General features: G+C 41.7%; 1 protein-coding gene across 5 annotated transcripts in view; it reads left to right on the top strand.

Moving 5' to 3' along the window:
- Positions 1-7,469, top strand: part of RRAS2 (RAS related 2) — a 35,908-nt gene extending 28,439 nt beyond the window's left edge. For all 5 annotated transcript variants that reach the window (XM_048950040.1, XM_048950042.1, XM_048950044.1 and 2 more), the window contains exons 5-6: positions 5,447-5,565; positions 6,006-7,469. In XM_048950040.1, the coding sequence (XP_048805997.1) occupies positions 5,447-5,565; positions 6,006-6,093 (207 nt within the window). In that variant the 3' untranslated portion in view covers positions 6,094-7,469. The remainder of the gene's footprint in view (positions 1-5,446; positions 5,566-6,005) is intronic.
- The last annotated feature ends 5,191 nt before the right edge of the window (positions 7,470-12,660 follow it).

The raw sequence follows: 12,660 nt of genomic DNA, 5'->3' as shown, positions 1-12,660 counted from the left end.
CATTCCTAGAAATACTTTGATCTCCTCCATCCTCCTAATGTTACTACACAGCCTGTAACTTACCAGCTTCTCCTTTAAAAAAAGGTGCCCTCCCTTTTCCCCTGCTGGTCCCTCCATACTTGATGACTAGTTTCTTTTACAGAAAGCAGTCCAAAGCAGCAGCTTCCACAGTGCCCAACTTTGCAGTTCTCTTCCTACATCTGAACACAAAAGCATGCATCACCAGAAGCATCTTTATTGTTGTTTTTGTGGCTTCATTAATTGGTCTTAGATGCTGGGAAGCATAACTCCTGGTACTGCCATGCACATCATTTACGTGCAAATTGGTAGGTTTGTCACTTTTGTCCTAGGTCAGGACTTAATCTTCATTAATCTGTAGCACTTGCAGGTTTGCTGAAACAACTAGTGGCGTGTTTTTAACTCTTCTATGCCCCTTTCTCTGTCATGTGATGGGGCTCTGCCCTTAGGTCAGCCCAGAGGAATGATTTGGGGATGCTGAGGTGACATAATAGTTCCTCAGAAGGGAGGGGCTTCCCTCCTTCTTGATTTGACATTTGTGCTCTTTCCTGTGTTGTTGTTAACACTCACCCGAGGCACTGTGCAAGCTGAATCATCTCTTTAGACAGGGAGAAAAACAGACAAGCTGGAAGGGCTCTGATACGTGTGCAAGTGAAATCAGCTCATGGAGAGATGGAGTGAGTGCCAGAGCTTGAAGCATGGGAAGGGGTGGGACTGTGGCTCTTAGCAGAGCAGGGAGGAGTTGGGGTGGGGGAAAGAAAGTGAGACCTCGCCTTTTGGCAGCAGTTAGCAGTGAGATGTTATCAGCTGGATGTTAAACAGCAGCCAGAGCCTCTGCTCCATCACGTGAGCTCAGGCTGCCAGCATCTATTCAGTGCACTGGCTCAGCTTGCTGACCTGGCTGAAAGCAAGTCCTGCCACCACATCTTCCCAAGTATGGAGAACTCCAGCCTGCTGCAGGCTGGCTACACAGGCAGCATGAGGGAGAGGTGGGAGCCAAGGCAGAGTTCTCCCCCCACTCCTGAGCCCTGTGGTGTGGGAGTTTGCTCTGTGCTGTAGCTTGTGGGCATGCAGAGAAGTGCTGGCCTTCTGCCAGTAGTGCTTTCAGAGATGCAGAAAGATGAATTTTTAGAATCAGACTGTTTGTGATCATCATCTACCTTTTTCTTGAAGACAGAAGGCAAAGTAGTGAGCTAACAAAGTGCGCTCTGCGAATGTAAAACTAAGTTAAAGGCAGTCATTCAGCTTGTTTTTTGGTCAACCCCTGGTGCTTATTGCAATTAACAAATATTTTTCTGCATCTGGAGAGAGTTAAATGTGTATGGAAAATGTTTAGGATGTCTCAAGGGTCTGACCACACCCCCATGCAAGGAGGTGAATTGTGTAGTTCAGACAGAGTGCTATCATAGTGATACCATAAAATAGGGAGCAAATAACTAACAATCCTGATGGAGTGCTGACTGCTGCTCAGGAAATATGTGAATTGCACGGTACTGCAGAAGTGCACAGCTCTAGTATGATCTTGATGAAACCTTCGTGGCATGCTGAAGGTGTAGCTTAAGATAGCAGCTGTAATAGAAGTAGGTTGACTCAAGTGTTCTTGTAAGATAATAAATGAAATAGGAAGTTTGAAACAATAGTTTACTACAGTAATATCTGTAACTGAATGGAATTAAGAGGACTTGTTTTGTCCCCTGTGTAGCACAGGAGGTGAAGTCCTGGATATCCACCCATTTGGCTGACAAAGAAAGCTGATTTATTAGAGGAAGAGCAAGCATTAATCTTTACAATTTATTTGTACGATGAGAATAAAATCACCAGTATTTCCAGATTCCCTCATCAGTCATGGGTTAGAGACACATCTCTGCTCTTCCCGTGAAGTCAATGCCATGTAGTACTCTATCTTAAATGGGTTAGTTCTGCACACCACAGACAGCACTGGATGCTCCTGTGGTAAGGCAGTTCAGCAGAGCCGTCTGTATAACAATAAGTGCTGCCAACAGGGGAGCAGGCTTGTCAGTGCAGTGTGTGTGACTTTTTGAAGATAACTGCTGGCTTAAATTGGGTCAAGTCTGCTCATTGCCCAGATGGCAGGGTTTCAAGGAAAATCCAAGTTGCAACAGGAAAATACTTGAGTTTCATTCGATACTTGTTTCAGATTTTACATTGTTACTGATGTAATACAATGAGCTGGTGTTAGCTTACCTATATTGCTGAGTTCATTTAAAGCAAGACTTTAAGGAGAGTTTGTCTTGTCTTTATTCTGTGCCTAGACAGATGATCAGCAAAGCCAGTGGTGCCTGGCAGGTAGTCCTGTGGTTGGACCTTTCTCTGCATAAGCCCGGATACTAGCAAACAGTAGTTCATAGCTTGCTTTTGCTGTTGCATGAGCTTAGCCTGAGATATCTATCTATCAGTGGCTAGGTGCAGTGATTTCTCTGATCTCACAGAAGGACTGTACCTTCAGGTTTTGCCATGGCTTGCTTGCTTTTTGACCTCTATAAATACCAAGCAATCAGCCATCTGATGCGGTAGTTGGATACAGCAAGCTGGTCTTTGATTAGGTGTCGTTGCTTTATAACTAGATTGTATGTGCCAAAGGGTTTCTTGGGGTCTCTCTTGGGAGAGGAATCGCTGTCATGTTCTGGCACCAGTCCAACGTAGCCCTTAGTCTTTGCAAGTATAGGGAGAAGGTATGCAGGCAGTGCTAAGTCAGGCAGCATTGTAGAAGTTCTTTAGGTGGAGGAAAGAGTAGAAATGTCAGAAAGGACTCTATTTCTAACAATTCTTAGATACAATAATGTAGAGGGAGAGCAGTCTGAGATCCATTCCCAGGGCTCATGCAGGTGTTGAAATGGAAACTGATTCACTAAGAATGCTGTTACGTAGGGAGTTGGGGGATACGCTTCTCCATGTTTGACTTGCTTGTTTACATCTATTATAGTATTTAATTGAGTAACTTCTACCAACAGTATCTGAAAGCAAATAGTAAAATACCTAAAACAAAGGATAAGCACTGCAGGGGATGCCGTTCATATTCACGATTAAGCTTATTGACACAAAGATTGTCAATGCAGAACCAACACACCCAGTCTATCAGAAATTCTGTTCTGGGAACACAAATTTGAATGTTCCTTGACAAAAAAAAAAAAAAAAAAAAAAAAAAAAGTAATTTTGATTTTCCTAGTGTCCTTTAATCTCTCTTATCTTCCTTACTGAAAAGTCTATCACGGTTGTTATGTCTAAGCAGGGAGTATGGAGAACATGAGAGTGTAAACTCATATTTTTGATTTCTACAATTTCTATGTTTGCTTTTCCAGCAATTTCCTCAGCTTTGAAAGCAGATCCTGTATGCTCTGGCCTCTAATTTACTGCTTGAGCACTGCAAATGCTTCCATAGCGTGCCCAAAGCAAACAAACACAAATCTAAATTGATTTTGTTGAGGTCGCTTGCATTGACTGCAAGCTGCTTCACAGCATTCCGGTAAAATTAGATGAAATGACAATAAGATTATTTTGAAATTAAGCAGTTACAGATGTTCTAGCAAAAACAACAAGGGCTCTTATGTTGCATCTGTAATGTTGTATATGCAGACTTTTGGGAAAGTGTAGTTTCACTTTATTACATTAGTTTCTTACAGCTACATTTGTTCGGTATCTCTAATGTGCTTTCGATACAATAACGAAGAAAATAGTGATTGCATTGGTTTAAAGACAAGGTTCAATTTCTCTTCAGGACCATGCTTTCTTTTATAGCTATTGAGTTTAATTTTATTTTAATCTTCCTGGGGCTACAGTAGGCTGTGCAGGAATGAGGAAAAGTGAAGTAGAAGTAAACAGTTTTTGCAACAGTTGTGTTGGTACTTGAGCTTATTTTTGTCTGATGAATGAGACAAAGAAGCATTAAAGTTTCTGAAAGTCTCCATACAAACTTTGGGGGATTCTGCAATGTCACTGACTTGCCAGAAGATAGCTGAGAATGTTTCTCAAAATGCAGCTTTGGAATAAGGACATTTCAACAATTTGGGGCTGGGGGAGGAGATGAAAATGGAGCAAAAATGTTGAGTGTCATTTGGTTTTCAAGTAGTAATGGAGAATGGAAAGATCCCAGTCATTCATTCTTTATGCCCTGCTGTTAAAAGTGCAGGTACAATAGATTATGTTGGTTGTGTTGCAGTGCGAGTGGGGTGTCAGTGACAGAGGAGTCAAATGTGCTGAGGTGCTGTGAGAGAGGGCTCTCAGGCCTTGCATGTAGCTGTAGGAAAGTATTCTGCATGTTACAAAGCACTCCTGCATCTTGCACTGTGCTGGGTGCTCACAATGATGTTCTCCTGTTTCCATCTCTTTCTGCTTGTGTGTGGTTCCTTGATCTCAGCATGCATCTGACTGTCTTTTCAGAAGCAAACTAAAAATAAACCTTCAGGGTCTTTGTTCTCATTATATCAGGCCTATGTATGCTGGTTTGACATATTTCTGTGAAAGCAGTATATAATCTTTGACACTTCTACCACTAGCTGCTGCCTTGGCGAGATCTGTTGCGCTTCCTTTTATCACTGAAAGCTGTCCTTTCCTCCCTGTTCTGGGGGCAACTTCCTGTTGAAGGCTTTTTTCAATGTTTTGCACTTCTCGCAATCGTCTTTGTCATCTGTCCTCACTGCTTTTGACTTCATCCAAAAACATGTAGCCATCTCCGTTGCTTTTGCACTGTGACCAACTTATTCCTTTCTGTATTGAAGTCTCCTTGCTTACTGCCTTCTGCTCCACCATTTCAAGTGTTATTCCATCTCTTTATGACGCTCACCATTTCCTCTTGATCTCCCTTTCCTCCTCCCAAGAAGACAAGAGGCAGACAGTTTCATTAATATCTCTTAAGTGGGGAGACTTATGTATATCTAGACCTCCTGTGATTTAAGCCACTTATAACTGGTTGTCTTAATATTTTGATGAGTCATAAATAGATTTATAATGATTCAGAAGCTAACCCACGTCTTTTTTTTTTTTTTTAAGTTGTAATTTTATTTTTTCCTCCAGATTTATGTGGGCCAGGGAGAGTTGAGTTCAGCATTCCAAGCTCTTGTAGTAACCCCAGAAATCTTGACTCAGGCAGTTGCTTTGGTGGGTTCTTGTGTGCTTAGGAAGGGAAACTTGGTCTTGTTACACAGAAATGAAGTGAATGGGAGGCAGCTGCAGTGGAGGAAATTCCTTGTAGGTTTGGTCTTTGTTTATAAAAAGACTTCACTTGAATGTGAAAAGATGTATTACAAGAACTTGTTTTCCAGTTGTATTACATGGTCAATGTAGAAATCTGATCTGTGGTCAGAAAAGCATTATTGTTTGAGGGAAGTAGACCCTTAAACTGTGTTTGCAGTGCCTACTGACACAGCTGTGCCAGCACAAGGTTTAACTTAATGATCGATTTCTCTTACAGGTGACACAAGAGGAAGGTCAGCAGCTAGCACGACAACTTAAAGTAACGTACATGGAAGCCTCAGCAAAGATCAGATTGAATGTAGACCAAGCTTTTCATGAACTTGTCAGAGTTATAAGGTATGATAACTTAAGTCCAAATAATTAGTGTCCCTTCATTAATGGATAGCTTGAGCAAATGCATTGAAATGCAGCAGGAGATGGCTGAAAAAATTCTGCCTGCTGTGAACTTCAGCCAGTATTCTGTGTTCTAGAATTTTCCTGTGCAATGGTAGAAATATCTACATGAGTATTATGTGTATTTGAAAGAGAAGGAAAGCATTCTGGACCGTAATCTTTCAGATTTTACTGAGTACCCAGGAAGCCAACCTGTAACATAAATGTGAATATTGGCCTTCTGTAAAGAGCAAAACGAAAGTACTATCACTCACTCCTGGTGCTCAAAATTACTTAAGTTCATCCCCTATGCAAATGTAAAATCATAGAATTTAAATACAGTTTCTGTGTTTATTTAACTGAAAATGGTTCTGCAGGTTTAACTTTGAAACATCTTTTTCTAGGAAATTTCAAGAACAAGAGTGCCCTCCTTCACCAGAGCCAACACGGAAAGAGAAAGACAAAAAAGGCTGCCATTGTGTAATTTTCTGAGAATCCCAAGAACCAAGCTATCAACTGCCAGATTATTCTTTTTTTTCTTTCCATCATTTTACATCACTTCTGGTATTGGTCTAGCCTTATATGTGCATGTCCTAAAAGTGGTCACCAGAATAGCCTTAGTCCAAGAAGCTGGCAGAATAGTTCTTGAAGACTCGGTCATCTTGGGGCAGACTTCACAACAAAACACTAAGGCTGCTTCTTTAATACCACAGTTCCTTCCTTCTCTCCCTTTAAGAGCTTGCACCTTGTGGAGTTTTATTCGCAAAGGAGATGAAACAAACCCGTGTAGGACAAGGTGTTGAAGTCACGCATAAGTTGTCTCTTGTGAATTAATTTATTTTTACTTCTGATGTTTCGTTAGCTATTACAAAGACCTATATTGAATTACAGAGAATACTTTTAAAAAATGTGGGTGGATTGGCTTTTTTGCCCTCAGTTAAATTAGACTTGAGTATTCAGCTAGCCTTAAGAAACCTACACTGAATTTCATTGTCAGCAAAATTTTTCATCTCTTATTTATGCTGCAGTTTTATTTCAGTGGCCAAAACAAGTCTACTGTATTTATTTTCTGAATCCAGAACAGCTACGGGAGGATTACTGCTACTATTAAAATATGGCCAAATACCTGAGCTCATTCTGGATTGAGGCATTTCAGCTTCTTATGAAATTTCACATCATTGTTTGGGGGGGGATTCAAAGAAAATTGTCTTCCTTTGTATTTCTGGGTAAGGGATTAAGGAAAACTAAAATTGTAGCTGTTTTTTTTTTTCATGTGATATAAAAATGAATTTGATCTTTCCATTGTCAGAGATGATTAAATGTTTTTGCTATATACTTTTATACATTATTTTCTTATCAAACTAGTTAACAAGTATTTTTATATGTTTGTAAGCAAATATGCTTTCACAGCATAACTTGTGTATATGTAAAGATGAGTATTTAATTCTCACAGTTCACTTTTAACTGACAAAATGTGGGATTTGCCAAACTGTGGTAAACTTCTCCTTACTCTCCTGGTTATACCCAAGAATGGCCAATTATGTGCCTGCCCAACGCGCCCATAGAGTAAAATCTAGTGTTGTTTTAATCAATTTCAGTACCCTTTACTAAAGACTGACCATTATGTGAACTATTAAACTGTAAGACTTTTAACTGATTGTTTAGTTAAACCGTGGATGGTTGTTTAATTTTCAGTTCTGTGGATTGTGTTTAAACAATTCAAGAGTATGTTCCCTGATATTGAAATACTGAGTGGTATTGCACAGTTGTCACCTTACTGAATGTGTCCAACAGTTCTTTGAAACTTGATTATTAAGCAAACCCTTGTATAACTTCAGGTGCTAGAATTAAAGATGATCTAACCATTATCAGGGGGTAAGCATATTGCCTCTTTCTGACTCTTTTAAAGCCTGGTTCTTTTTGGAGGGTGGGGGGAACGAAGGAGGTGATGGAATCTAATTAGGAGATCAGCATGCACATCCACACGACTTTCTTCAAGCTTGAAAGTGAAGTCATCTTAACTGTGATAGATGGTAAAAGCTGGTATTTATTTTGACTTAAAATGTGTGATCGGTGGTCTGCTCAAGAATTCCACTGTGCTTCCAGCTGTGCTATCAGGTGCTCTGCCATAAATCTGCAATGTCTGCTGAGAAAGCAGTGTTGAAACAAGGTCTGCTTACCTTTCCTGCAGCCAAGCATTAGACCTCGAAGCAATGCTAGAACCATGCAGAGCAGAGGAATTCAGAGACAGGCTGTGTAATTCTGAGTTTGAGAAAGTGAGCAGCTCTTCCTTCCTCCCTTGAGTTGTTCCTGGGCAGTGAAAGTCTGCTTATGAATAATGTGTAAAAAATTCAAAGCAGGAGTTATGGTGAAAGTACTTTTGGGAGATGGATTACATTTTTCAAGTCAAATGTAAGGAATTACAGCCTGTAGCAAAGACTGTGTGTTTTATTGTCTCTAATATGAAAAGCTCTCTGGAGTCAAGTCTCTGACTGTATATGTTAGAATGAGTTAAGACAAAAAATTGCAGCTTGCACATTGAGGCTAAAGCTGTGAGGTGCGAGTATGGTTATTAAGTTTCATCTCTTTCATTTTTTTTTGGCAGCTCAATCAATCAGTCAATGAGAGATTGATCTTAAAGCTGCTGCATATATAAGTCTTCCAATACGTAACTAATTCACAGAGAAAGTGGAGAGCACCACACCCTTGCATTTCCTCGTATGTAAAACAAAATTGCTTTGAGGTGGTTGATGCTAAGCAGCCTGCTCCTGTAAACACGGTAAACTTCCACAAGCTAATCAGAAGTGGAAATGGAAACTTGCTCTGAGAGTTTGAGGTAGTTGATCCTGCTTTTCTTACCTGCCATTCCTACTTGGTAGCAGTTAGCTGCGACTGGTCGTTGTATTCAGGGACCTTGTTGGCCTTCTGACGGTAGAGCTGACAGCAGTAGCTCCAAGCTGTACACCTTGATTATTTGTGAATTGACATTGCCACCTGTAGGATAGCATTTCAGCTGACAACATAAAGGAGAGCTTTTTCAGCCTTCACCTGGCAGAAGAAATGCTTAAAGTTGTCGCTTTCTTTTGCAGTTGTTTCCACATCTATAAATCATGGAAGTTCATGCTTAATGAGTTCGGGGTGCTTAAAATATATTCATGAATGACCTGCTCCTGCTAGGGCACAGGGAAGAAGGTCTGGGTCTTTGTTTTTCAAAGCACAAAATAACTTGCCTTGTTTCAGAATCTGCAACTCCTGAGACTGCTGCTTGCCTGGAGGGCTAGGAGTGACTTGCTTATAGGTAAAAGCCTTTTTATAAGATTGATGAAGTTTTATATGTTGGTCATCCATAACTGGGGAAGTGCACTTCCCTGTAAGAAAGTTTTAGTTCTGTATCCCTGCTTTGATTAATGGATTTACTTTCTCTGACTTCAATGCTCTGCATCAGTACTCCTGTATTAGCTAACATGCACAAGTGAAGAGGTGGATTTCCAGAGGTACTGCATTACCTCCTCTTAAATCTGCTGCTTTTTGTGGTACGGCCTGTTGTGGTGAAGTAGAACTGCTGGTACTGATTATAATTAGAAAATTACCTTGATTGCACAGGAAAGAGAAAAATAAAAATAATGACTGGCTTAGTCTGTTTCCAGCTCACTGCACTGGGTGTCTGCATGGACCGTCTCCATGCAACCAGCCCGTCACTGCTGCAGGTTAAAGCTAATCCAGTACAGCTGGAAAACTGCTGTTCCTCTCCATGATGACACTGATTGTTACTGTTGGCTGTGTAGCCGTGCTCCATGGTTAGACTGTCAAGCAGGAGGCTGAAATAGAAGCCCCAGGACTGCAGCCATTGCTGAGTGGGGTTTCCCCCTTGTCTTGTCCTGGCGCTGTAATGAGCTCATTTCAAACAGAAGATTCCTGAAGTCAGTCACTACAGGCTGAGCACCGCCTGAAGTTACCCAGACTTATTTAGAAGTTTGGTGTCTGGAGAAGCTCAGGAATCTGCTAAGCATTTCCTTCCTTGCTCAGTATTTGTTCGCTTGATTTAGGCATAGATGTTGGTAGCCTTGTTACTTTCCCATGCTCTAGCCTGAGTGCAGGCATGCAGCACATCAGGTGCAGGTGTGGGAAGGTAGGACTGCCTTAGTGACCTTTTGCTGGGAAGACAAAGTGCTTTAAATGAGAAGCAGCGGATTTTGACAAGACAGCAGACTAAATTACAAGGAGAGCATAAATCCTTGAGATGGCATTGCGAATGTGTGCTGTGCTTGCTTTGTGTAGCTGTGCTGGGCTTTTACAGTGAGACCACAGCTATTTTGGAGAGTTTTTGTGGATGGAACTGGAGAGTAGATGATGTCCCACACCACAGCTAGACTGGATTAATGTGTGTAATATAATTAGTGGTATTCCTGAGACAGCCCGCAAGCAGCATGCAGAACTGAATGCATCTTCTTATTGCTGGAATGCAAGTTCTAATCTGTACGGCTACTTCTTAAACTGGATCAGGTGAACTGAAGTGGGGTATGTAGAGGATTTGGTGCTCATTAATCAGTGTTGACAGTACTTCATGCATTATTTTGTTCTTTAAAAATGCTTCTGACAAAGTTTTTTAGAGAGGGAGAAGTTAACATTGCAAAGTCCAGGCACTGAAAATTCTAGCAGAGGCCGTATTAAAACCTCTTGGCTCCTCACCTCTGAGTCCTAGTCATTAATTAACCTTAATTAATTACAGCAAGTTTTAATTTCGGTTGAACCTGGCTGCTGGAGAGTGAATGGTCTGAATGCACCCCACGTTCCTTGTGACGAATGAAAATGAATGAACTTACACCAGTGATGTGAATGTCTTATGTTCCTTAAAGTCTTTGGTAAAGTTGGCCTTCAAGACCTATGTGGGACTGTGCATCCAGCCTGCTACTGAAACAAGGCAAGGTAAGAACACACGGGCAGCTTTCCTCTGGCAGCCACACGGTGTCACCCGTAGGCACGAGTGTGGCTTGAGGGGGCCATGTCCTTGTGGAGCCCTTTGTGTGGAGTTACTGTGCTTGCAGGCAAGATGGGAATGGAATACAGGAAGCATAACAAAGCAGTAGAGCACTAATGAAAGAGGGCCATGTGTCAGTGCCACCTCAGAGTTTTTTGTTCTGTGAACGCTGTGAAGTCTGAATGGCTAGGGGAAAGAAGTTTATAAATAGTTCTGAAGAAAGGTGTATGAAAAGAAGGTAGGATGTTTGCAATCTAAAGCACTAAATGCACATTAAAGTACAATGTCTTAATTTCTATATAGTCTGCCAGAGTTCGGTTGTGTTGGGAATGCAGGAGCAAAACAGAGCTGGTAATGTTTGACTGTCATCAGCCACACGTGTGGTTTGCATCCAGAAAGTTATCTGAGCAGTGGGAGGCTGTGCATAAGTGAGGGATCTAAAGGAGGATTGCTGTTAGTGGGAGGTAAATGCAGTCACATTGTCTAGGTGCCAGTTCTGACATTCTCTTGAATAGAGAAATCTGAATGCAGTACCAACCATTGACAGTGGAACAAAATTTGAATGCTTCTTTCCTTCCTGCTTCCAGACTTTGTGTTTTCACAGCAAGTCCACGTGTGTGCTTTAATATCTCGTACAGCCTGCCTATCTCTCATTGCCTCACGGAATGTCATGTTCCTTAACTGCTGCTTTTTGGTCTCATTGTAAAGGGTATTCATCCCTCTCTGTTCTCTTGGGAGCCTGTGTCTCAAGATGATTTTTTTTTGTATCTACAAAATAATGAAGTGCTGTAATGCACTTACGGAGTAGTATGTTGACAACGTGAACTGATAGCTTCTACTTACAAGCTCATCCCTCTCGTTTGAAAAGCTTTGAGTCATTTTGAGAACTATGTTTTCAAAAGCACTACTTCCTTGTATAACTTTCTCTTCTTTTCTAGCACCACTTTTGAAATCTCCTGTAATTCCTTTTTATTTCCTGGAAGGGAAAGGGAATTGAGAATATCTTGTGTTCTGTCTGTTTTGGCACATCTTTGTCTTGCAGATTGCTAGTGTGCAAGTTGCACACTGAAGGTGGTCACCTCTCTAGACCAGTTGTCTCTGAAGTCGTTTTCTGCTTGCTCTCCTTCTATAAAATGAAAAGGAAGATAGACCTGTCTTGTTTATCTTAACCGACTTCAGATCATCAGATTCCCCATTATGACAGCTAGCAGCACAGTGCTATCCACATCTAATTCCACACTTGGTTGGTTTTGTAAGATGTCTGGCAAGACATCCATCACTGTCAAGTCCTGAGAGCTGGGCTCTCGCTGCTGCTCTCTTGTTCTGCAGTGAGCTGCCCTGTTGTAACCTTATTGCTTCTAATGTCTTTGGAGGGCAAGCAGAGAGCAGTCCACCATTTCCTAGTTTTGCCATGGTAGCCAGAGAGGGTTCCTGTTACCACGCTGCTCTGCAGACAGGTCTGCCTTGCTGTCTCATTATTTTGCTGTCTGTAATAAGATAAATCTGCAAGGGTGTCAGTGGTTGCGTGCGAAAACACAGCCAAAGGAAGTATTAGCAGTTGTTTGCTTCTGAATCATGAAGGCAGGAGGAGCCCTGGAGGAGCAGCACAGGGAATGACACATATAACACAGGGTGGAGGTTTGAAATACCTTCTGGCTGTAAGCTCTGTGCTGGGACCGATGCCGTCATTCCTACTGGAATTGGAGGAGCGTCTCAACTTTCAGCATTTCACAGTGCTCAGCCAGGCAGTGCTGAGGGCTGGGAACATCCCTTGGGTAGAACCTCGCTGCTGCTGTGTGGTGCTGTAGACTCTTGGCCATCCCTTTTGGAGGCTGGTTGCAGCAGAGGGGTCACTTTGTGGTGTAATTTTTTGGATAACTGAGATACCAGTCCTGAGGAAAGAATGCAGTACAAAAACAGAACCAGCAGATGGAGACTGGAATCAAGCTTCTTTTTTTTTTTCCCACATATTGCTGAAGGCCTCTATAGCAGTCCATCAGCACAGCCTCAAGTTTTTGTATGCCATTTCCCACATTGAGATACTGTCAGGATGAGCAGGGGATGAAAAAAGCTAACAAGCC

The sequence above is a fragment of the Lagopus muta genome, chromosome 6 (assembly GCF_023343835.1).
Source record: "Lagopus muta isolate bLagMut1 chromosome 6, bLagMut1 primary, whole genome shotgun sequence".
In the NCBI taxonomy this organism is placed as follows: domain Eukaryota; kingdom Metazoa; phylum Chordata; class Aves; order Galliformes; family Phasianidae; genus Lagopus; species Lagopus muta.
This window is presented reverse-complemented; position numbering and strand designations above follow the sequence as displayed.